This window comes from Schistocerca americana, chromosome 2, assembly GCF_021461395.2.
Source record: "Schistocerca americana isolate TAMUIC-IGC-003095 chromosome 2, iqSchAmer2.1, whole genome shotgun sequence".
In the NCBI taxonomy this organism is placed as follows: domain Eukaryota; kingdom Metazoa; phylum Arthropoda; class Insecta; order Orthoptera; family Acrididae; genus Schistocerca; species Schistocerca americana.
Window position 1 is genome coordinate 921175168 of NC_060120.1, and position 27577 is coordinate 921202744.

The 27577-nt window shown below is 40.2% G+C and overlaps 1 protein-coding gene across 1 annotated transcript in view; it reads left to right on the forward strand.

Moving 5' to 3' along the window:
- LOC124594547 (involucrin-like) overlaps positions 1-25082 on the forward strand; it is a 63852-nt gene extending 38770 nt beyond the window's left edge. Inside the window, exon 2 of the mRNA XM_047132919.1 lies at positions 22582-25082. Within this exon, the coding sequence (XP_046988875.1) occupies positions 22582-25082 (2501 nt within the window). The remainder of the gene's footprint in view (positions 1-22581) is intronic.
- Positions 25083-27577: the final 2495 nt, after the last annotated feature.

Genomic DNA, 27577 nt, shown 5'->3' on the forward strand with positions numbered 1-27577 from the left:
ATCTGAAATTGAAATTAGACACAAAAAGAAATTGTCAAAACTGAAGAACAGGATACTGATAAATATTTATTTATTTATTCTTTGCCCATGGACTCCAGCTGAAAATCCAGCTGAGAGTATTGGGTGTGTCATACAATAGCCTATTAACATCAAACTTGATTTCAATATATATATATATATATAAATGAAACAAATGATTAAACAGAAATAGTCCATAATCATACAAAGGTTTTACATGTTTCACATTATACGTACACACAAATCAAAAAAACATACAGAAATGATAATTTTTACAGGTACATTTCAGTAATGATATATTTAAACACCATCTTAGTATTCACTCAAACTGTATATACATTTCTCTGTGAGATATAGTTTCAAATGATTTTTAAAACATTTTAGATCTGTTTCTTTTTTAATGATTTTGGGGAGTTTATTAAAAAACCTTTTGCCTGCTTCTTCTGGGGCAGTCAGACAGTTTTAGATTTCTGTTTATCATGTAGTAATTTTCATTTCCTCTTGTACCGTGTTTGTGTACATCTTTATTTAGGAGGTGTTTATCACTTGACCTTACCACCATTATGCTTTGGTATATATACAGTGAATATACTGTCATAATATTATAGTGTACAAAAGCTTGCCTACAGGTCTGTCTTGGTGGTATTTTTGCAATGCATCTCACTGCCCTTTTCTGAATTGTGAATATTCTTTTTAGGTAGCCAGCTTGTGCATTTCCCCATATATGAACTGAGTAAGACAAATGTGGGAAGACAAATCCATAATACATTGATCTGAGGACTTTATCATCCACAGTCTTAGCTGTTTTATGCATGATGAAGATCTGTTTGTTTATCTTTTTACACAGTGCATCTATGTGCTCCCCCCCATGCCAAATGTTTGTCTATTATAGTTCCTAGAAAATTTGTGCTGGTTACTTCTTTAATAGTCTTTCCATTTATATTAACATTTATATTATAATTTTCACTATGCTTGGTCTGAAATACTACATTCATTGTTTTAGACTGATTCATAAACAGGTTGTTTTGTGTTAAATATTTATTTGCATTTTCAATAGTCAGGAGTGCTTCCTTCTCAAGCTCCTCCTTTGTGTCAGCTGTGCAAATGATTGTTGTGTCATCAGCATACATTATAAGTTTCTGATTTATATAGCTAGGGAAGTCATTTACGTAGAGTATAAATAGTATTGGCCCAAGCACAGATCCTTGCGGCATACCGTGTTTAACTGTTTGTAATTCTGATATGTAGTTTGTTATATTTCCCCCACTAGTATGTCTGATTTCTGTGCATTGTTTCCTATTTGTAATGTATGATTTAAGTATGTCATAGCATTTTCCTCTAATTCCATACTGATATAATTTCATCATTAATTTTGAGTGGTTCACACAATCAAATGCCTTAGATAGGTCCATAAAAATCCCACAAGTCTTTTGTTGTCTGTCAAGTAAATTAAGAATGTGCTCAATTATATCTGTTGATGCTGTTTTTGTCGACTTCCCTTCTCTGAAACCATGTTGTGATGAATGCAGTATACTGTACTTTGTTATAAAACTAAAGTTACAGTAAATAACATAACGCAGCATCAACTTTTTGAAAGAGTATTAAACAAAACTCAAATTAACTTTTTGGAGGAAGCAGATGCGATTTTGCAAAAAGGTTAAAGTACAATGTAGCCCCTAGGCTTACTGACACTACAGTAATGGACGATTTTATGGTTGACTTTAAAATTGGTCTGGACAATGCCAAAGTAGATAAGGTCCAACAAGTTAGGATAGCTCATGTATGTAACAACATCACAGAAAAAGAAATGGTGACAAAGCAGCATTTACACAAAAGAAACAAAAGTGGTTTATAACATTAATCGAAAACTGGAAAATAATGAAGCTTTAATAACTGAAGCTGATTAAGGCTATATAGTTGTAATAGCCTATGATAATGTGTATGTAGATGAAACATTACAATTTTTTAAGAAAATTGGCATCACTGAAATTAGTACAAAATCCCACCGTTAACCAGCAAAAAGAAACACAGAATTGTTTAAATAATGCTCAAAACTTGTTCTGGAAATTTCAGAAAAAAATCGTTACTAACTTGAATCGAAAGCCCGCCCCCCCCCCCCCCCATTTTAAGAAGCCCATTTGTTTCACAAGAACCAGCATCCGATTCTCCAAATCGCAAATAGTATAGAGAGTGCTCACCAGAAGTTAGCTAGGCATTTGCAAGGTAAACTCAAGGTATCTTTTACTTTTGGGTGTAATTTTTACATTAAAACTAAGCAAGATCTGATTAGTAAAATAAAATGCTCAAATGCATTCCTTGTACCAAGTTTTTGTCCTTTGATATTACAAGCCTTTACATGAATGTTCCTGTTGATGTGAAACTTGAAATCGTTGAAGAGAACCTATTACTGTATAAAAAGCTAACTGAGATGTAAATTACAGAACTGATGAGGTTATTGAAGGCAGTGCTCAAATACAATTATTTTATTTTTAACAGTAAATTGTCTGTTCAACCCTTTGGTCTTGCGATGGGTAATCCCTTAACTGACATTTTAATTATCCCTCCTGAAGATAGCTTCATCAAAAGTAGTGAGTGAAATGTGGTTTTATGCACTTTAAGTATATGACTTAATTTTTGTATTGGACAGAACTGACCAAGAATTACATTTATTTCTTAACAACTTTAAGGGCTTCCACAAGAAATTAAATTTACAAAATAAATTCAAAATGAGAAAGGTGACCTAAATTACATTGATCCAAAATTACGCATGCAGAATGGCAGTATCACTTTCGATTTTCATCATAAAACCACCTTCTACGATAATATTTTTCCATCAGATTCTTCCCACCCACACACTCACACTCAAAGCTGCATTTTTCCATTCAGCAATAAATGACACTTTAAGAACGTCACTTTCCCCATATGATTTTCAGAAAGAAATTAATTTGTTTAAGACTATTGCTAGCAATAATGGTTATAAACAAGACGTCTTCGGCCAGATACTTAGTAACAAAAGGGAAAATAGGTAATTTTCAATACTAGATGACAACAAAGTGAAGAGTAATGGTGAGGGAAAGGCAATTCCACTTCAGTGTAATTTTCAGGTACTATGTCCTACAGAATTGGCCATCTTCTGACTAGAAAGCACGGTTGTAAAGTTACCTTTTTTACCAACAACAGTTTCAAGAAAAATTTGGTGCATACTTTAAATACTGAACAAGATCCTTTACAAATTCAGGCCTCTATATAATCATCTGTAAAAGTTGCCCTTGGTATTATGTAGGGCAGAATGGTGAAGCTATTAAAGCCAGATATATGGGGTATCTGTTGGGTAAGGAAGGGGAAAATGTTCATAATTCTTCCTTTGCTAAACATTTACTTATTTCATACCATTCTCTGAGGGAATTAAAAGGAGTCGCAATTTTGTGTAAGGAAATGAAAGGCTGGAAATTAGATTTATTAGAAGAACTTCAAAGTTGTAACACGATAGCATTTTGAACGATCAGGTGGAACTCATGGTAGATGTAGACCACTGCTCACAGCCACATGTGTGTGTTTAGCGATCTCTGCTATATTTTCCTTAAAATATTTCCTGTCTGCTGTTGAGCTACTGTCATTTCATATCACTGGGTTCGTATTTCGTGGCCTTTTCAACACAGGTTCCTACAGTTGGTTTTCCAAAAAATTGTAGTTTTACAGTTAGCGTAATGTTCTCATTTTTTACGTTATAGTGTAACTTTACGCATTTTATTTTTTCCTCCACCTTTTTGTAATATAAGTACTTTTTTTGTAATGGAATTGTTCTGTATACTAAAATTAGCAGTGTCACTCTGCTACATAAATTTCTTACAGATGACTTTATATTGAATGTATATCTCTAAAATTATTGCATTTATTACTGGATTTCTAGAACAGATTGTCATTTTTCTTTAAAGTAAAATTTCGTTACTTAACACCAACAAGACACAGCGCTTATGGGCATGTATACAGCACCCACCGCTTTATAGTTTCATTTATATAGGGGCTTGAGCCTCTAGTGTTAAGCAGAAGTTTTCCTTTTTAGTGAAGTTGTTTTAGCTCATATTTGCTCTTCTTTCCCCATGCACTTGTCACAGTGGTCTTTTGTAAACAGAACTCTAGCTGCTGCACACTGAATTTATGTACAGTATTACTATGTCAGCAAGTATATTAGAAATTTTATATGCAACTCAGAGCTGTAAATTTATTGCATTTTCGTAGGCCTGTACAGGAAATTTCATTATTACTTTAATGTAAAATGCAGTTATTCAACACAAGCAAGAGCTAGTTCTTACGCCCATGTATTTACCACCCTCTGCTGCTCAATTTTTCTTAGTTGCTTGAGCCTGTATCTTTGAACAGTTGGCCTTTGTCTCTGGCTACGCTTATCTCCCAAATAGTTTTCTATTTTTAATATTGTTTATGCATGTAAGAATTTTTGTAACTGGGTATACACATTTTTAGGGCACACTCCTTCTGAAGAAGGTATTTTTAGATATTTCGAAATCTAGGTGAAGGGCTAAATAAACCTTTCATTTGCAACTGGTTGGGTGGTTTTTCAACCTCTCTAAAAAAAAAAAAACAATTATACATTACCTCCACGGAACTGAGCCATTGGGGAAATTAAGAAAGTCTGAATTTTTGGCATACCCCAAAATGCTGCATCACAAGCACTTCCTCCCTGTCCTCAAACTTGATGCAATATTAGGTGTTCATTTGGTGTGTCAGTATGGCAATCTATTACATTATATTTAATGTAATTATGCAGAATACATGTACTCAACATTATTGTATCTACATTTTCAGGAAGTGTCTACATCTACACGGTTACACTGCAAATCACACTCAGATTGTCTCCAAAATCATTTATACAGGTAAGGAACAGCGGAGGGCCTATAACATTACCTTGAGGAAAGACAGAAATCACTTCTGTTTTGCACCATGACTTCCTGTCAATTACTACAAACTGACTTGTGTGACAGGAGATCATGAATCCAATCACATTGTTGAGAAGGTATTCCATAAGCATACAATTTCCACTACAAGCCACTTGTGTGGAACAGTCTCAAACGTCTTCTGGAAATATGGAATCAATTTGAAATCCCTTTTGAATAGCACAACACTTCGTGTGAGTAAAGAGCTAGCTGTGTTTCACAATAGTGATGTTTTCTAAATCAGTGTTAACTGTCCGTCAATAGACCGTTCTTTTCGAGGTAATTCATAATGTTTGAACACAATATATGCTCCATAATCGTGCTGCGTATCGACGTTAGTAATATGGACCTGTAATTTAGTGAGTTATTCCTACTACCTTTCCAGAATAGTGGTGTGACCTGTGCAACTGTCCTGTCTTTAAGGACAGAGCTTTCGTCGAGCAAGCGGTTGTATATGACTGTTAGGTATGGAGCTAATGCATCAACATACTCTGAAAGGAACCTAGTGGGTACACAGTCTGGACCAGAAGACTAGCTTTTATTAAATGATTTGGGCTTCTTCACTACTTCGAGGATATCCACTTTTAAGTTACTTGCGTTAGCAGGTGTACTTAATTCGAATTCTGGGATATTTACTTCGCATTCTGTAGTGAAAAACTTCGACAGGCTGCGTTCAGTAACTCTGCTTTGGCAGCACTGTCTTCGACAATATTTCCATTGTTATCGCGCAGAGAAGGCAGTGATTATGTCTTATCGCTAGTATACTTTACACACGACCTGAACCTCTTTAGACTTTCTGCCAGGTTTGAAGACTTTTTTAAGCATCTCTCATAGAAATCCACACTAAATTTAGAGCCTCTGTAAAAGAGCGCCAATCTTGGAGATTTTGCGTTGGTTTAAATTTGGCATGCCTTTTTCGTTGTTTCTGCAACAGTGTTCTCACCGTTTTGTGTACCAAAGGGGATCAGATCCGTTGTTTGTTAACTTATTTGGTATAAATCTCTCGATTGTTGTCGATACTATTTCTCTGAATTCAGGCCACATCTGGTCTACACTTACATTGTAAATTTGGAAGTAGTGGAAATTGTCTCTCAGGTAGGAGTCAAGTTAATTTTTATCTGATTTTTTGAATAGGTATATTTTTCGTTTATTTTTGGAGGATTTGGGGTTACAGTATTCAGTCTCGCTACGACAACCCTGTGTCCCCTGTATCCGTTTGGGTGCTGGTTATTAGTGCAGGATTATTTGTTGTTAACACGCAAATCTCCAGATGTCAGACACTCAAATCGTTACCAAACGTTGTATGTCGATACAGTATCAACCAAAACACCGATTTATTTTGTGCTGTGTGCTGTCGTCCAGTAGAACATGCGTACACGGTAATTAAAAGTAACACCAGAACTATGGAACAAAGGAAAAACTTATCTGTGAGCGAATGCTAAATAGATCTCGCATAGGTGAGTTAGTAGAGCGTGAGGTCATCCACCAAAGGTCTTGCTTTCAAACCTCACCGATGACGATTTTTTAACCTTTTTAAATGTGAAACAGTTGTATGGGGGAACATTTTCCTCAGATGATGTTTGGTTTGTGGTGTGCTCAACTGCGCGGTCGTCGGCGCCCGTACGAAGTTACAATAATGATGAAATGATGAGGACAACACAAACACCCCGTCCCCGGACAAAGAAAATCCCCAACACGGCCAGGAATCGAACCTGGGACCTCGTGAACCAGGGGCAGCAACACTAGCCACTAGACCACGAGCTGCAGACTTTTTTTTCTTTAGATGTAAAAGGACTGTCCGGAGTTCGTAGCAATATTCTTTTGGCAGTCTTCGCTTCATCAGCTGAAAGTAGCAAACATATTGAGTACATTTGTATAGAGAGGTGTAGTGTTCCGTCACACAGCCGACAGAACATCACACCTATCTATATAAATTTGGGCTGTTGATAAAATCGACATATTTGCCAAAAATGACGACATATAGGTAATATTCTTCCACCGATAAATCGATGCCAAAAAGGCAGTATCTAGTGCCGATATTATTATTTTATAATATAATTTATTCACAATTTTCGGTAAATACTTGAAATTGTTGTTTGCAAATTGTAGTAGAACATAATTTTACTTTTACTGAGTGAAGGAGTCTTCTCACTTTTCGGGGTTTCATCGCGTCCAGTGTTTCTCTTTGACTGTGTGAAGCAAGCATAGGTGGCATGAAGAGTAAGTGTGATGCTGTGAATGGAACAACAAGATTCCCGATGTAAAGAAATATTACACTTGTTGCAAACAATTTTTAACGCAGTTAGTGTACTATTTCTTCACATCGGCATTCTTCAGAAACAATTGCTGAAAATGATGAACAAAAATCTAAATGACCAGAATGATCTTTGCGGTGGGCAGAAAAGTGTATGATGATGTTTGGTTTGCGAGTCACTCAACTGCGCGACCATCAGTGCCCGTACAATGTCCCAATTTTTTTCCTACTTCAAATTTTTTTATGCAGTCCAATCTAGCCACTATCACGAATGATGATGATGATGATGATGATGATGACAACACAAACACCCACTCCCTGGGCAGAGAAAACCCCCACCCTGCTGGGAATCGAACCCCACACCCCGTAATCCAGAGGCAGCAACGCTAGCCACTATACCACGAGCTGCGGACAGACGTTTATGGGGAATGGTGACGTTATGGGGGCTCGGTGGTAGCAATAGAAACTGCAACGATGAACTTCATCACCCTGTTTTGACACAACAACTGCTAATTCGCTGGCTTTGGCAGAAACAAGGGAAGTCGACGTGAAGTGTTTCGGACAAATCCGCTATATATCGAAACCGAAGAACTGGCTCATCGGATACCTATTTTTTTGTGCCGCTTACATGCAGCTACCATTGTTAGCAAAGTGGTTGCCGCCAAGTGTGAACGTGCGTCGTTTTCCTTTCAGTTCTTGCTCTAAGGCAGGCTGTTCCAACCGAGCTCCAGGGAGCCGGAGCGCTCCGGAGCGTTCACTGCAGCAGCTCGGAGCCTGTGTGGAGAGGGAAAGCGAACTCACTGTCCCCTGGCCGCATGCAGCTGCAACTGACGCAATAATACGCGTTCAGTGACAGCTATGACTAGCCGCGGGAGCCCTCTACCTCTATTGGAGGATACCTTTCTATTCATTGAGATGGATGGTTGTCCGCAGTGTCTTGTATGTCATAAAGTATTTAATTCTGCGAAGAGGTACAGCATACAACGACATCATACACGTCTTCACGCAGCGCACTACGATCAGGTAGAAGGCGTTTCACGCAGAGAACTGGTAGCCAGGCTTAAGAACGACATACCAGGAGACGTAATTTTAAAAACGGTTTCGTAATACGGAGGGTATCAAAACATGCAACACAGTTCGTGTTCTGTAATGCGTTTATAATTTTCAAGTGAATGAGAGCGGAGAAAACACTACATAATTTGCAATTCAAGCAAGTTACAGGGTTGCTCACATCATTGCGACGAGTGGCAAGCCGTTTTGGGTGGGATCACTCGTAAAATCGTACATGGTAGCAGTTGCAGAATGTTTGTTTCCAATGGAGGTGCAGGCAATTGAAGGGGTTTGCCTGTTGAAGCAAACAATGTCTCGTCGAATCCTGGACATGGCAGCGGATTTAGAGACACAGCTCAGGAAAAAGGCGGATAGCTTTGTTGCATTTTCGCTAGCGCTTGGCGAAAGCACCGACATATTGGACTGTGCTCAGCTTGCAGTCTTTGTACGTGGTGTCGACATGGAGCTGCAAGTAACTGAAGAACTCTTGGATGTGGTATCACTTGATTACACCGCAACAGGACGTGACATTTTTGAAGCTGTTTGTGAATCAGTGGACAATATTAATTTGCCTTGGGATAAGTTCCATTCTGAAGCGACAGATGGTGCACCACAAATGATCGGGCGTCACCAAGGTTTTGCTTCTCGTTTAAAAAAACTCAGGGATGAATTCGGGAAAGACATTTTGACTCTTCATTGTTTTATTCACCAAGAGTCACTGTGTGCTGAAACAGTAGAGCTAGGTGGCGTAATGAAAGATGTCGTGAAGTGTGTGAATTTTGTGCAGCATCACGGTATGAATCATCGCCAATTCAAAGGATTCCTGAAAGATATGGAAGCGAAGTATGGGGATATACCTCACCACAGTACAGTTCGTTGGCTGAGTTGAGGAAAAGTTCTTGATGTTTTCTTTGCCATTCGTGAGGAAATATCCCTTTTTCTCGAAATGAAAGGGGAAGAAATGCGTTGTCTGAAAGATATAAAATGGATATCAGACCTGGCGTTCCTAGCTGACACAACTATGCATCTGAATAATTTCAATCTGTCATTGCAGGGCAAAGGACAGCTAATCGTTGACATGCACAACCAGATCAAAGCATTCATGGAAAAGTTACGTTTATTTGAGAGGCAGATGAGTAATGGACATTTAACGTTCTTCAATCGTCTTGCTTCTTTAAAACTACCTGAAGGTACTACTTTCGGCGATTACCGAACAAAGTTAAAGCAGCTCATCACGTCATTTGAAACACGATTCCAAGACCTCACTAGTTTGGAAATGGAACTTAAGGTGTTCAGCACTCCTTTTTTAGTTTTCTCCGATGATTTGTCATCGTCACTTCAATTGGAGATTATCGATTTGCAAAATCGAACTTTGTTGAAAGAGAGGTACTACAACACGTTGGATTTGTCATGATGGTGTCATTCATTACAGCAAGAAACATTTCCCAAGCTTCACAACAATGCCGCTCAGATCATGTGCATGTTTGGATCCACGTATTGTTGTGAGCAGCTTTTCTCAGCAATGAAAAGAGTAAAAATTACAGAACGATCGTTTCTTCAGGTTGCAACAATGAAGGCCATCCTCCTCATTAAAGCTGCGAACACTTTGACGCCTGATATTTCCGAACTTGTAATGAAAAGAAAATGTCAAGCTACAGAAGCCCAATAAATTTAGTATGCAATTTCTTGTAAAATAGTTGTTTCTTATTTATTTCCTGAACATCGTATTTCTTGGTGTAGCATGTCGCCACGTCTTAGCAGCTAAAAGTATGAGGCTGTCGATCTTGTAAGACGCAGTTGGCACATCAAAACGCTTGCCTTGCCGCCTGCCTCAGCCAGCCGTGCCACGTGCCGGCTTGCCGGCCCACTTGAATGGTCACAGCGGGTGATACGGCTCCCTGGAGCAGGGAGCGCTCCGTGGCTCACTACGGAGCCGACGAGCTGGAACAGCCTGCTCTAAGGGGAATAGGCAGGCTGCTAGCTTGTTGATTTACAGAATATTTAATAATAAATAAATGCTTAAATATACGGCTATAAAATCTGCAGTATATTTATAGTGTGCAGTCGATATTTTTCTGTCCATATATCGATACCTTTTCCGATATATCGATAGCCGAAAAAGCTATCTTTTAAAAAATCGATATATCAGATTCCCTTTAAAAAACTTTCAACAATACTGATCCAAATGTGATCTATGGGTTTGCCACTTTCAGCTAACGAAGCGAAAGCATACTGGCAAAAACACATTGCTGCAAAAACACATTGCTACAAACTCCGAAAAGTCCTATTACATGTAAGGGAAATGTTCTTCACCATAACGGTTTTACACGAAACAGTTAAAAATCGTCATCAGTGAGGTTTGAACCCGGTACCTTTGATAAAAATAAACCAACTCACCTACGCGAGATCAAGTTATTCTCTGACAAATTACCTTCTCCTTTGCTCCGTAGTTCTGGTGTTAGTTTTAGTTACCGCTTACGCGTGCTGTACAGGACGACGGCAGTCAGCAGGAACTAAATTAAAGAGTTTTGGTTGCTACGGTATTGATATACAACATTTGGTGAAGATCTGAGTGTCTGACGTCTGGAGGTTTGGGTGTTAGAGGTCAAGTGCGTTTTCACGACCGTTTGCTATTTCCTTGAGGGTCATGAGCGAACTGCACAAAATAATTTTTCAGAAAATTCTTTTAGCACAGTTTCGGATGATGTTTTATGCATACGCCCGGATTTAAACACGTATTTTCGCCAACATATCGAGAGTAAATACCAGTCACCACCAACTATAATTGTATGAGGTGGGTATGTCTCTGAAATTAGACAAGTTTTCTTTGACCCTTTCAGCAATTTATCAACTGAGCTGGGAGGTCGGTAAAAGGATCCAATTATTATTTTTTCCTGTTACTAAGAATAACCAATGCCCATACTAATTCACAGTAGGTATCTACTTCCATTTCGCTACAAGATTAACTACTTCTAACAGCAACAAACATTCTGCCAGAAACTGTGTTTAGCCTGTTTCAGAACACCATTAGGTTTTTCGCAAAAATTTCGACTGTACTTATCTCTGGCTTTAGCCAGCTTTTAGTGCTTATAACGATTTGAGTATCAGTGCTTTGTATTAGTGCTTGGAGCTCTAGTACTTTCCCAACGCAGCTACTACAGTTTACAACTGTTATACCAATGGCCCCCGTATCTTTTTGTGTCCGACCTGCATCCATTGAGACTGAAGCCCTTTTTGTGTTTCCCCGATACACTAACGTAAAAACAGACCAGTCCATGCCATGCCATGCCACATAGAACCTGCTACCCACATCCTGTGTGTAAAGGACTCTTGGCCAAATGAGCAGAACACGAAACCCAACCACCCAATGGCGCAAGTCGAGGAGTCAGCAGCCTACATGGTCGCAGAACCATCTCAGCCTCTGATTCAGACCCTCCAGTCAGCTCTGTACAAGAGGTCGGCAATTGGTGCTGTCGACTATGTTGCAAATGGTGAGCACTTCTTTCGTTTTGCAAGCAAGAATGGCAACCTTTACCACTTCCATTAGCAGCTCAAAACCAGAGAGAATCTCTTCTAATCAAGAGCAACACATTATTGGTACCGAAATGAGCCACCACCTGCAGTTGGCTGCACCCTGTGCTCTTCATGGCTTCGGGAAGGACCCGTTCCATGTCTGTAACAATTCCACCTGGTATGCACATGGAGTGCATATTGCATATCTTCCCCTCCTTGGTGGCCATGTCCCTAAGGGGCCCCCCTAATGCACCTAATGTTGGAGCTCCCAACTACCAATAATCCCACTCTCTGTGACTGCCCAGATCTTGCAGGCTGAGAGGTTTCCTGTGAAACAGGACAAGCAACTGCATCTGGCTGAGGGACAGTGTCAGCCACAGACAGCACCTGGAATCTGTCTGTCATACTAACTGGGGAGGCCTGATGTATGGCCAGCTGGGAAGCCTTTCACTGCCTGCAACGCCCCAATGCGACCTCCCACTCGTCCACAGGTGAGGGGTCAACCTCTGTGTGAGCAGTAATTGCACTGTCAATCAGTGTGGACAAATCATGGACTCAGATGTGCTGGACATCTGTTGGATCCCACAGCTGGCCCACAACAGTGATATTTGTCCACTGCAGCTTCAGACTGGGTAAGTGAATCTGTCACAGCCAGGAGCTGAGAGTGAAGTGTCACCACCTCAGCTCGCATCTTCGCACTAAAATCATAGTCCCTATCCATACTAAAGACTTGGAAAACTACACTACACAGTCAAACAAGGACAATCAACATGTGCTACATAACTCTACTGTAGTCATGGAGGAAAATGCATGTTCAATAAATTCAATTAATACACAGTGATTCAAAAACTGAACTACCAAAGCACTCAGATGAGACTAAATAATTTTCTCCTGATAAAAAACTTGCAATATGTCACAAAATCAGTTTACTTCCCGATGCAAACGAAAAATATTTTCCTAAAATATATTCTGAACTTTTATGCTAACTGACCAAACACAGTTCCAGAAACTCAACCATTTTGTTTTCTGGGCTGACACTCAGGTGTACTCGATGATATGGCCCCATCAGATATTTTTTAAGAGGGAAAGCCTTGTCTCTCACAATCACAAAGGGTGCTTGTATGTCTATACCAGGCAGATTCCTTTGCCTAGATCTGACTGAGCGTAGATCTTTCCCTCATTGTTTTTGCCGTATACTCCTATATCCACTGCAATGAATTTGTAATTTGCACCTTGTTGCTGAGCGGTTCTAGGCACTTCAGTCTGGAACCACGCGACTGCTACGGTCGCAGGTTTGAATCCTGCCTTGGGCATGGATGTGTGTTATGTTCGTAGGTTAGTAAGGTTTAAGTAGTTCTAAGTTCTAGGGGCTGATGACCTCAGATGTTAAGTCCCATAGTGCTCAGAGCCATTTTTATGATTTGCATCCACAAGTGCTAGCAACAACACAGAAAAGAGGTGCTTGTAATTATGGAGAAGGGAGCCAGTATTTGGAAGTGCAACTATGTGCACATGCTTTCCATCAACTGCACCAACGTAATGGGGGAAATTTCATAATTTCCTAAATTCATCTGCATTTGTGAGCCACTGCTTTCTTATAGGTGGGGGAATTACAACATTGAGCATGGTATCAATAACTGCCTGGCATACTTCATAGAAAATCATATGCACTGTAGAGGGACCTTTCTGAAGGCTGAAGGCTATTGTCTGTATGGAACCCCATATACCCAAGAACCTGGAAGGAAAGGAAAAGGAGAATTTTTTTTTAAAAAAAGAAGACACCTGAAGTAACTTACAAAAAAAATGAAAAATCTAAACTAATACAATCTTCGTCCATTAATTTTAGGCCTATCTGACAAAATTCTGCAACTTTATTTGACTTGTTGCAAAAAAAGTGTGTTGGGCCTTCAAATTAAAGTCTCTCAAGTGTTCAGTCAAATTTTTAAAACTGTTTCTATTTTTGTACTGCCCAGCACAACCATCTGTAAAGTAGTGAACTGAGTCAATGTCAGTATGATGTAATGACAGCCACTTTGTAATTTCTTTTTGTACAAAGTTAACAAAACCAGTGTCATGTTCTTGGTCATCACTAATAAAACAGTGGTTGGAAACAAAAACATTGTTTTCCTCATTTCTTAGAAAAACTCCAACTGGGTGTAGAGTACAACCACCTCTATTCCAGTGGTAATTTTGGATCTCATTTTGTATAACAAAGGAATAATTTTCACTGAAATCCATCACAATAATTGCTGTTTTGGGTGGTGGGTCTTCTTTCAATCTTTTAAAGGCTGCTGATTGGGATTTTGCTATAAACAAGTGTGGGGTGAGCTTTTCCAATGACCTAACCAATAAAGAAATTTATCAACACTGATAGACTGTCTGAGCATTTCTGCCCTGTCTGTGTTAACCCACTGACTGATTACAATTTCTTCTTCTAAATCGTAATCTTCACTTAGGTTTTCAGTTAAGCACTCTGTTAGTGCAGTATTTGCAGGACAGCTGTTGCAATGATGTAGCATGCAGTTTTGGTTTTCTGTGTTGCACACAAGCATCGTAATTAGGTCTTTATAAGATTCTTCAATTTTCACAGCATCCAGTAATAGTTTAACATTCTGGTGGATACTGCATACACATACAGTGTGTGTGCCTGCAGCACCAGCAAGGATACACCATTTAGGTCTCAAGAAACAAAATTTTGAAAATCCTACTTCTACCTTGGGATTCCCCCATTTGAAAGAATAATAGAGTTCTCTCAAGTTACACAAAATCAGTCTTTTTGCATGTACACATTTTTTTGAACACTTACTTTGTCTTTTGTTCCAGGTAGCACTCTGGAACTTTCATCCTTTTCATAAAAATCTGTTACAAGTCTTACTGTATTTTCAGAAAGAGTTTTACCTTTTTTGGACCAGGAGTTTCCAAAATACCCTTCTCAGATTTTAGCTTTCTAGCTTGTCGCACCATGTACTCACTTACATTAAATTCTTTCATCACTTTATTTCGAGTCCAAGAATCTGGAGCCAAGGTCAGAATCTGGATTTTTCTAGACCTTCCAACAGATGAAATCTTCTCTTTCATAAGAGAAATCATTACATCAAAATCCTTTGCTTTCTCAACCACACTTTTATCTTCTTCGTCATCATCAGAACTTGGTGCATCATATTTTAATGCTTTTGAAACCGCCTTTTTTGCAGTCATTTCAATACTGCTAACCTTCCTTTTAAAATAAGACCCTTTACTTTGTTCTGACAAGCCATGAAGCTTTATCGGTGTTAAACCTAAATAATCAAGAGCAATGTTTGTTTGTACGAGGGATTCATTTCTGGATTGCAATGATTCTAATTCAACCATGACTTCATCATCTGTTTCACTTTCATCGACTTCAACTCTTAATTTTTCCTCACAAAAGTTACGGCATGTTGAGCAAAGCTTTTGTCCAGGTTTTATGCTAATATTTTTTTGTCAGTAATTGTTTAGAAAGATCCAAGCCTACACTTCTTAACGATTTTTTGATGGGCTTTTTGTGTTTTTTTAGTGGGGTCTACACATGTTGTTTGATACTTTTCAAAAACATTTAAAAAGTAGTAGCTGTGGTGTGAACATATATTCTTAAATTCACACAGATTAATTCCAGATCATAAGTGGATCAAATCTTTTTCTTCCTCACTCAATTCTGATACCGGTTGTAACTTTTTTGAAGGTGTGTAGGTTGTTTGGAAACAGTCAGATTTTTTAAATAACCCTACACTACAGGTTTGAATATCTGACATACTGATTTCACTTTTGGTCTGATTACTGTTCTGGTTACTTTTGTAGGATATTGGAAAAGAATCTCTGTAAACTAAGCAACAGTACTTACTGAGAGTTCGAATAAACTTAATAAAATACTATCCAAGCACTATTTAACACTGTAATAATTTTTTACTTCAAAACACGGGAGTAACAATACAAAATCCAAGTGTACATTGTTACTCCAAGAAGACAAAAACTTATTTTCGGTGTCTAAGTCACTTGGCATTTTTTATTTTTAAAATATAATTAATATTATTTTAAAAATTAGATAACTATTAAACAGGTTAAAAAGCCAACATAATTTTTCTTTTATCTAATAGCCTATACAATTAAGAGTATTTTAAAACAAATTTGAGCTTTCTATCAGGTCTGAGACTCTAGATATTGCAGTTTTTGTAAAACTAAACATCCGTTAGCTAAAAAAAAAAAAAAAAAAAAAAAAAAAAAAAAAAAAAAAAAAAAAAAAAAATAAGAAACTTATAAATTTTTTTTCATTTGGAAGAATTTAATATATCTTTATGGTAATTTTTTTTTTAACATTTAGATATAATACACAAACTTATTCCAAAATTTCATACTGATATCTTGAGTATTCTTTAATATACAAATTTTTTTAGTTGTAAGGACACGTTTAAGTTATAATTTCCGACTGCTGAACCCAAGCCAAATCTAAAAACTTTAAAAATTTATAAAAAAAACTATAAGAGATAGAGCAAAAAATTTTTACAAGTGCTTTCAGGATAATAAAAGTAGTAATTGTACCAAGTTTCATCAAAATCTGACATGGTTGGTGCCAAGGCCTGGGCGACTTGACATGGAATGACCCATAAGCTTATACTGAAAAAAGGATGCTGCAACATGTGTAATGGCCTGTTTTTGCCAAAACAAGGAATGATACTTTGCCTGAAACTTATTTTATTGACTATATTACATGCCATGCAAAATGCATTCAGACACAATCAATAGAAATAACTAAGTGTCAGATCCACACCCACACACACCACACACCACACACCCACACACACACACACACACACACACACACACACACGGCCACTGTCCGGCCCCGGCAGCCAGAGACAGTGGTTTTTTTTTTTTTTGGTGTGTGTGTGTGTGTGTGTGTGTGTGTGTGTGTGTGTGTGTCAGAAGGATGCCTTCTGGCTGAAAGTAGTCTTTTTGTTGCACCTGTCTGTGGCTGAACATCTCTGCTATATGGTAAGTAGCAATCTATTTTTGTCATAATACTGACAATATTCCATCCTAAATTTTCTATTATTTGTTCAGAAAAGTGGTCTTTGCAAAATGTTATCTGTTCTGGAAATCTAAACAGAGAATAGAATTTATCATTCAATATTTCCTGTTGCCCGTATTTATCTAAAGATACATACAACTGACTGAACGTTTATTAAAAAGGAAATTAGGCTGTAACTGCATACAATGATTGTTTAAGGCATCAAATTTCCAGGAACTTGTAAATATATGGTCCTCTGTGGGTATTGGTAAAAGAAAGTGTCATTTTACAGTCTTTACAGTTGGATTTAGGTGTTCCACCCATGTTTCTCAGAATGTGACCAGCTACATATGTCAATGCTTGTCTGTCATTCCTTACAACAGCTTCTTAATCACCACCGTCACCATCACCAGCTTTATTATCAGCAAGGACACTAACTAAAACATTTTAATCAACCATGAAATCATCTTTTGCAAAGTCAAGAAATTTATCATTAAAAGACCCTAGAAATTGCCTTAAATTGCTTCAGGGCATGCATTTATCATTCTCACAATGACCTGATGAATTTATAGGTAGGGACATGTTACTGAAAACATGTTTTCATTGCTGTGTTGAGCATAAAGCAGGTTGGGTTGGTGTTTGAAGCACCATGTTGCCTCACACAACAAACAACATTTTCCTGTGGGACTTGATTGAAGGTCCTCACACTAAAAAAATTTAAGCTTTTTTCTAATCTGTTCCAAATGAATATCAGTAATCTTATGGTTAGTTTGCCACCCACTTATGAAATTTAACAGTTTTGTGTTCTCTCTCCCTGTTCCTAGCTCCAACACTTTCCAGTTTTCAGTTCCTTTAATACACTGTAACACATATCAAAATGTGGTGACTTTGCAGAGAGGGCACACTTACAGGATTTCTCATCTTGTGGATAATAATGGGAGCTGTTTGGTGGATTGTATAAGCAGTCTATTTTTCCAACAAATTCTGCAGTGCATATTGCCTCTGCAGGTAAAATATTAAATGCTATGTAGGTCTCAATAACTGCAGCTACTGTATGACTAATCTGGGCTGCAGCTATCTTAACTTTCATTTTAGTAAAAGAATCCTTAAAGTCAGAATGACTCCTCTGCAATTTTGACAAAGTCTTAAACATCATCTACTGATCCAGAAGAAAAGCCCTCTGAATAAATTCGAAAGTTGCCTCTGTTTTAAACCCAAATTGTATTTTATTTCCTAGTAGAACATTTCTGATATTCTTTAATAGTTTTGGGATATCATAAATCATTGCGATAGCATCATAACTATCTAAAAAATGAAATTGACTAGATTCAGTTGATTTCTCACTGCAGAGTTCCTTCAATGCTCTCTATTTGGTTGCACCCTGATCACAAACTGTACTATCTCTCCTCAGTCCTGCTTTTTGCCAATGCTGTATAACACAGGTAACCAGAGTTTTTGAAGTAGTAGTTGAAACCAACTTCTGAGTGAAGTAATATGCAACAGTCTGGTTCCTACTTTTATGTATGCCTCTGACCATGGTCTACATATGCATTCAACTGGAATTTATGTCCTAAATCCTGACACCCTGTGATTTGTTGCTTTCTCAAATCGTAACACAAGCCTCTTTCCAAACACATTTCATCAAACAACAAGCACAATATTTATCATTGTGGAATATTGACTCAACTTTTGTGTTTATTACATTCATCACGGCAGGATTCAACCTGGCTCAAAAGGTACAGCAGACGACAGAGTTCAGATGCCACACAGAAGGTTGGGAAAAATGAACTGAAATACCTGTGTAGGCAAGGGCTCTCCCTGTATAAAGACTGAGCAAATACCTTGCATTAGCTGGTTGATGGGAACTCTTTCACTGGCTGTTTGTGAAACCTCTGGCAATAGAACTTAAATTCTATCAAAGAGGAAGTATTGCTGTCCTATAAATCTTTGAGTGCTTTTGTCTCATTTCTCCCATTATGCAGCTTTGCTGTAAGTTTTGCTAGCCTTGTTGAAGTATTCCTATGAATCTTATATATTTTCAATTTTCTGGGATTTAAGTCTGCTTTTGAAACTCCAGTAGCCAAAACTTCAATTTCCTCATTAAAAGATGTTTCAGCGAAACATGCATACTCACCCTCTGTGGATGTACTGTTTTATAGAGAACTTAAAAAATTAGGCTGTTCAGCACAGCTAGTGCTTGGTAATTCACTAACACCTGTTTCACCTGATCCACTTTTGATATTAGCAGGTACATAATGAACACTTGTCAGATGTTCTAGAAACACACCTGAGTTTAGCCAATGCCAAGTTTCATGCATAAAGTCTTCTTCAGAGAAATGGTCCTCACAAACAAAAGCACTAGCATCGTTCACATCAGGTTACAGTGCACAAACACTAGTTCAGAATCAATGCTTGAGATTGTTTGGGAAACCTGTAGAAATCCTTGTTGTTAACTTTCTCCATTGAACCTACAAAATATCCAGGAGAACAGCCAAGGAATTTAGAGGAGTATTTCAGTGTCAATTTCTCATGTTGAATATTCTGAAAATCCTTAAAATTCTTAATTACTTTCACTAGAACAAATGTTAATGCCACATCAATCATATTTAAATAAATGAAAAGAAGCTGCACAGCTTAATTTGTTATAAAAGATAATGCATTTCAATTATACATAATTAAAATACTGTAAATCAGGTAACTTATCTCAGTATTAATTTTGAACATTTTTTTCAGCAGCAACTGTCTCCAGTTCATTCGTAAAGCTTCTGAAATTTTAAGTATACAATCCTATTATAATGAAGATGTAATGAAATATAATTCACAGTATGCAGATATGAAATGAGAAAGAATATAAAAATGAACAAAACTGCAGATTGCAGTGAAGAACGATACAGCTGAATCACCCATCATTGGGTCACATTGCATAGCTCTTGTGGGTCAGTTCTGTGGGCACCAATCAACCAATTAGATGACTTCATGACTCTTCTAGTGCTTCTAGTGATAGAGAGACGAGCTTCTCTGTGTGTTGCTAGATTTTTCCATACAGCCTTCACCACTGTGCTTACAACTGCTTGCCGCGCGCACACGCACACGCACACGCACACGCACACGCACACGCACACGCACACGCACACGCACACGCACACGCACACGCACACGCACACGCACACGCACACGCACACGCACACGCGCGCCTGATCTTGATGTAATCTAACCAGAATCTTCCAGTATCTTCTAGCCTTTTCCAAGCTCACCTCTTCCTCTTGCAGGTCTTGAACTGAGTATTCACTATTACTAACTGAAATTTATTGCAGAAAATTAATCATTTTCCTCTCTCATTCCTACTACCAAGCCCATATTCTTCTGTAACCCTTACTTCTACTCCTTCTCCAACAACCGCACTACAATCCCGCACGACTTAGATTTTCATCTCCCTTTATATACCAAATTACCCATTCAATATCCTGATGCACTTTCTCTGTCTCTTCATCTTTTGTTTGTGGCATCAGCATGTATAACTGAACTATTGTTGTTGGTGTTGGTTTGCTGTTGGTTCTGATGAGAACAACCCTACCACTGAACTGTTCACAGTAACTTACCCTTTTCCCTAGAAGCCTGCTCCCATTACACCATTTTCCTGCTGCTTTTGATATTCCCCTGCAGTTGTCTGGCCAGAAATCCTTGTCTTCCTTCAATTTCACTTCACTGACACCCATTGTATCTATACTGAGCCTTACCCTTTCCCTTTTCAGATTTTCTAGTTTCCCTGCCACATTCAAATTTCTGATGTTTCACACCCTGACTTTTAGAACATTCCTTTTGCTCATTACTCAATCCTTTTCTTATGGTCACCTCTTCCTCGGCAGTCCCCTCACGGTGATCCAAATGAGTGACTAGTCCAGAATCTTTTGTCAAGGGAGAGATCATCATGACACTATCAATTACAGACCATCTATCCTGTGGATACACATTGTGTGTCTTCAGTTCAGTGATTTCCATTGCCTTTTGTATCCTCATGTATTGATCATCACTGATCTTTCCACCTTTTAGTGGCAGTTTCGCACCCCCAAGGGCAAGAGAGGGCTCTGAACTTTTGTCTGCGCCTTCATACCCTTTGACAAGGCCATTGGCATAAGAAAGGTGACTTCTTATATCAGAAGTCATCAGTCACCATTGTTGGTGATTTTTATGCAAAATTTCAGCAATGCCTAGGTTTGAACCTGGGACCCAGTATGTTTTGATTGCTAGTCAAAAATACACCTTCTTTTTTCTTTTTTTGGGAGAATACTCATTTATTTTTGGGCAAAAAATAAATCTGCCTTTTCCATGACTTGTTTCTGAAAGAAAGAAAAATAAACAAAAATCTACACTTCTGTAACAAGCATATGTGGCGTTGATACTTCACGGATGCCGCCGCTCCATTTTCATGGCATGTCTTCTTGTAATGTCAGGTAGATACTTATCTGTTCATCTCCTTGTGTATATTTATCAAATGTATCTCCTGTGATGAACAATCAGCAATGGGGTGGATCATGGAAGATACTCCGCAAGAAGTTCGAAAAGTATTGACTGTACTTAGGGTTTTCACAATAGCCCAATGACAATCATTTAAATAGTTCCAAAAAGCATGGGTTCTATGACACCACCTCCAAATAAATAATGAATCACATGACCTATGATCCACATGACAGTTGTGTTTTGTCCTCAGGTAATAAGCATTGTCCGGTTAGAGTATAGTGTGGAAATTGACATAAGAGGGTGACATTCGTAAAAAAAAGAGCCAAAATTTGATGCTCAAAATACCAGATCTTTTCCGCTGGCCCACAATGGAGCTGGTATTCATCTGTATCCTGGATGTTGCAGTTCACACAGAAAGGCGAATCTGGAAGTGGATCTTATGGAGTTTCTCTTGAGTAATTTGTTATCTGTTCACTGTCAAGTACCAGGTTGGACGTACATCTGAATCATCTGAATCGAGCGGTGCCACATTGACAGTGTGCCATACTATGTTCCAGTGCATGGTAGGAAATGTCAGTTCAAAGACATTAGGCGAATTAGTGTGCAGTAAATGTCACTGGCCGTTGGTAAGTGAGAGACAGGAGAACGTCCCGTAGGTAGCTACTCCAGATAAAACATCCGAAAGTAGGAAAAGGGCACCAATATCTCGGTAAGTGCCACAAGAGAGTCAAGGGAATATGGTGCCAGAGCCTCCATGAGAAAGCCAGTGAGGCTGATCGGGCATCGTCGCCAAAGCTTGAGGTGCATACTAACGTATAGAGATACTGCTCAATCATTAACATTGACAAGGCCAAGTCCACTTCATTCTTTAGGAAGAATGAGGAAGTCCTATTGAACCTTAAATATAATTCCAGCGCCGACAAAGGAACTGAATCCCACCACGATGCTCTGAGCTATGTGTTTAGGCATCAATAGTTTTTGCGCTGTATGCAGAATTCATGATGCCCTATAGATGTTAAATTCAGTCCATTGATGGAGGTCCAATGCATGAAGATGATGATCCACAAGTCCAGCCCGAATGTGTTGCAAGAGGCTCCGATAATTAATGGTCATTGTGCGTCGATGTCGTACGTGAAGTTGATACCAAGACAGCAGACTTTGTCGTGCAGTCTGAGTGGGGCAACACTTGAAGGCATCATCACAGTGCCAATATTCAAATCCAACATATTATGTACATTTATATGGCTCCCTGAAGCTTCACCATAAGTGGCTAACAAATCCAAGGCTCTGTGAACATTATGTTCACCATGAAGCATTAACATCAGATCATCAGCATACACAAAGCCACCAAGAGACAAAGCCACCAAGAGACAAAGCCACCAAGAGACAAAGCCACCAAGAGACAAAGCCACCAAGAGACAAAGCCACCAAGAGACAAAGCCACCAAGAGACAAAGCCACCAAGAGACAAAGCCACCAAGAGACAAAGCCACCAAGAGACAAAGCCACCAAGAGACAAAGCCACCAAGAGACAAAGCCACCAAGAGACAAAGCCACCAAGAGACAAAGCCACCAAGAGACAAAGCCACCAAGAGACAAAGCCACCAAGAGACAAAGCCACCAAGAGACAAAGCCACCAAGAGACAAAGCCACCAAGAGACAAAGCCACCAAGAGACAAAGCCACCAAGAGACAAAGCCACCAAGAGACAAAGCCACCAAGAGACAAAGCCACCAAGAGACAAAGCCACCAAGAGACAAAGCCACCAAGAGACAAAGCCACCAAGAGACAAAGCCACCAAGAGACAAAGCCACCAAGAGACAAAGCCACCAAGAGACAAAGCCACCAAGAGACAAAGCCACCAAGAGACAAAGCCACCAAGAGACAAAGCCACCAAGAGACAAAGCCACCAAGAGACAAAGCCACCAAGAGACAAAGCCACCAAGAGACAAAGCCACCAAGAGACAAAGCCACCAAGAGACAAAGCCACCAAGAGACAAAGCCACCAAGAGACAAAGCCACCAAGAGACAAAGCCACCAAGAGACAAAGCCACCAAGAGACAAAGCCACCAAGAGACAAAGCCACCAAGAGACAAAGCCACCAAGAGACAAAGCCACCAAGAGACAAAGCCACCAAGAGACAAAGCCACCAAGAGACAAAGCCACCAAGAGACAAAGCCACCAAGAGACAAAGCCACCAAGAGACAAAGCCACCAAGAGACAAAGCCACCAAGAGACAAAGCCACCAAGAGACAAAGCCACCAAGAGACAAAGCCACCAAGAGACAAAGCCACCAAGAGACAAAGCCACCAAGAGACAAAGCCACCAAGAGACAAAGCCACCAAGAGACAAAGCCACCAAGAGACAAAGCCACCAAGAGACAAAGCCACCAAGAGACAAAGCCACCAAGAGACAAAGCCACCAAGAGACAAAGCCACCAAGAGACAAAGCCACCAAGAGACAAAGCCACCAAGAGACAAAGCCACCAAGAGACAAAGCCACCAAGAGACAAAGCCACCAAGAGACAAAGCCACCAAGAGACAAAGCCACCAAGAGACAAAGCCACCAAGAGACAAAGCCACCAAGAGACAAAGCCACCAAGAGACAAAGCCACCAAGAGACAAAGCCACCAAGAGACAAAGCCACCAAGAGACAAAGCCACCAAGAGACAAAGCCACCAAGAGACAAAGCCACCAAGAGACAAAGCCACCAAGAGACAAAGCCACCAAGAGACAAAGCCACCAAGAGACAAAGCCACCAAGAGACAAAGCCACCAAGAGACAAAGCCACCAAGAGACAAAGCCACCAAGAGACAAAGCCACCAAGAGACAAAGCCACCAAGAGACAAAGCCACCAAGAGACAAAGCCACCAAGAGACAAAGCCACCAAGAGACAAAGCCACCAAGAGACAAAGCCACCAAGAGACAAAGCCACCAAGAGACAAAGCCACCAAGAGACAAAGCCACCAAGAGACAAAGCCACCAAGAGACAAAGCCACCAAGAGACAAAGCCACCAAGAGACAAAGCCACCAAGAGACAAAGCCACCAAGAGACAAAGCCACCAAGAGACAAAGCCACCAAGAGACAAAGCCACCAAGAGACAAAGCCACCAAGAGACAAAGCCACCAAGAGACAAAGCCACCAAGAGACAAAGCCACCAAGAGACAAAGCCACCAAGAGACAAAGCCACCAAGAGACAAAGCCACCAAGAGACAAAGCCACCAAGAGACAAAGCCACCAAGAGACAAAGCCACCAAGAGACAAAGCCACCAAGAGACAAAGCCACCAAGAGACAAAGCCACCAAGAGACAAAGCCACCAAGAGACAAAGCCACCAAGAGACAAAGCCACCAAGAGACAAAGCCACCAAGAGACAAAGCCACCAAGAGACAAAGCCACCAAGAGACAAAGCCACCAAGAGACAAAGCCACCAAGAGACAAAGCCACCAAGAGACAAAGCCACCAAGAGACAAAGCCACCAAGAGACAAAGCCACCAAGAGACAAAGCCACCAAGAGACAAAGCCACCAAGAGACAAAGCCACCAAGAGACAAAGCCACCAAGAGACAAAGCCACCAAGAGACAAAGCCACCAAGAGACAAAGCCACCAAGAGACAAAGCCACCAAGAGACAAAGCCACCAAGAGACAAAGCCACCAAGAGACAAAGCCACCAAGAGACAAAGCCACCAAGAGACAAAGCCACCAAGAGACAAAGCCACCAAGAGACAAAGCCACCAAGAGACAAAGCCACCAAGAGACAAAGCCACCAAGAGACAAAGCCACCAAGAGACAAAGCCACCAAGAGACAAAGCCATGAGGCAGTGTCGCAGCCTGCACAACAAAGGTTCTAATGCTAAAGAGTACAGTATTTTTGATAATACCAAGAGACAAACCCATGAGGCGGTGTCGCAGCCCGCACAACAGAGGTTCTAATGCTAAAATGTACAGTACTGTTGATAATGGGCATCCCTGCCTAATGGAGTGGTAAATTTTTAAGTTGTTTGACAATCTACTGTTGACAAGCACTTTTAGTGTTGTGCCACATAGGAGACGGAGTACCCCGTTGACAAAAGTGCCCGGGGAATGCACATTCTGAAGAACAGCAGTTAAGTACATATGACTGATGTAATCAAATGCTTGACTGAAGTCTATCGCAGCCAGAGCTCCTGGTACACAATGCACATTAACAAGAGCAATCGGGTCCCTGTACTGGCACAGGGCAGAGAGGATATTATCTATCCCTCCCATCGATGCCTGATCCACTGATAGGATGAGTGGCACAGTGGCTAGAACACTGGACTTGCATTCAGGAGGACGACAGTTCAATCCCGCGTCCGGCCATCCTGATTTAGTTTTTCTGCGATTTCCCTAAATCACTCCAGGCAAATGCCGGGATAGTTCCTTTGAAAGGGCACGGCCGACTTCCTTCCTCGTCCTTCCCTAATCCGATGAGACTGATGACCTCGCTGTCTGGTCTCCTCCCCCAAACAACCCAGCCCAACCCAACCCCACTGATAGGATGCCAAATTCGAGCTGCCAGTAGATGTGTGATTTTCATATCATAGTTCAACAAAGTTAATGGTTGGTAATATGTAATACGTGAACCTCCATGCGGTTTACGTATTGGAATGATGATACCTTCCACAAATACAGCCGGAAGTTGTACCTCTGGTGTCATGAACTTTTGACATATAGTTGTCCAGTACAGCACCAATAGACACCAGAACCGTCTTATAAAACTCCAGGGGTAACCCATCCAGTCCTGGTGACTTATTGGGTGCCCCTTTTTCTGTGGCATCCAACACTTCTTCTTCAGTCACCAGTTCTCGCAGTTCCTGTTGGAGTGTCGGAGTAACCGTTGTGTGCGTCAAACCAGTGACAGCAGTGATGATCTCTGGGTCAGATCTCTTCTCCGCATACAGTTGAGAATAATGGATAAAGTACAAATTGATTATGTCTCTTTGAGTGATGTGACAGATGCCATCTTCTGTTGTCACCTCATGGATCAATGTTCTGTGTCTGCGCTTTCTTTCCATGGCTATGGTACATGGAGGGCCATTCATTGGCGATACCAACCATTTGTCGTGTACAAAGGACGGTCCTTTCCAGGTGCTGATGTTTAAACTTCGAAATCTTTGCTTTTGCTTGGTTGACAGTCATCTGGTAGTCTGGTGATGGGGACACAATGGAACACTCCCTGAGGATGCTGTAGTAGAACTCTGTAGTGCTGCACCTCCACGTTGCAGCTGCCCTACTAAAAATCTTCAAGGTACGTTGAAGGCTCAGCTTGACACAGTCCAGCCACCACTGCAAAGCAGATGTATATGCTCCTTGTCATGGCACAGTCTCCATGTGTCCCCCACTGACACTTGACATTCCGGTGAAGCCAAGTGAACAGTGTTAAATTTTCACTGGCTGCAGCTTCACCACACTTGTTGGCATCGAAGCATGATGGTACAGATGTAAGCAGTGTGGCCAGTAAATGCTGTTGGTCACAGCTTGGCTGCTGTGACAGCATCCCTGAGAGAGTGGGAGGCATATATCCTATCAATTCTGCTTGACAAATGTTCTGTAAAGTGCGTGAAACCCTGTCTATCAGCATAGATGGTGTTCCAAGTGTCCACCAAACCAAGCTCGCGAATGACAGCACCAAGTGGTGGGTATGGTGAATGCTGAGGAATGTGGTCCTTGAGAGACTGTGTATAATTAAAGTTGCCCCCAATCACCATATCGTCTAGCCTGCCTTGGCATAATTGTGTTAATTCCTCAGTAAAGAATAGTGAACATTCACACTTCTTTCTGGTACCAGACAGTGTGTAAACATTTATGAGGTGTATCCCTTGGACCGTAAGTGCCATGCCCCTGGCATCTGGTAGGTAACAAATACCAGTGGCTATTAACCCTTCTTTGATAAGTATTGCTATGCCACTGCCCATATCCTACATGTGTGATATACATGTTGTGTATCCCATGATGTCCTGGAAGCCAAGAACATATACCTCATACAATAACGCCACATCAGTATCAGCTGCATATAGTGTGTTGCGTAGTAATGAGAGCTTTTCATTCGACCGGGTGGTATTGATGTTAATTGTCGCGAATTGATATGACTGTCATTCACCCTTTAAGGCAGCGGCAGTCATCAGTGTACGCAGTGGCGACAGGTTTGGTCACCCCCACGCCACCCTGACATTTCCATTATCATGCTGTCTGCAGGAGGTGGGGAGGATTATATTACTCCCCCTTCTTCTGTATACGATGTTAGCGCCAAAGAATTATCTTCCACATCGTCCGCCCACGAGTTACTGGGGA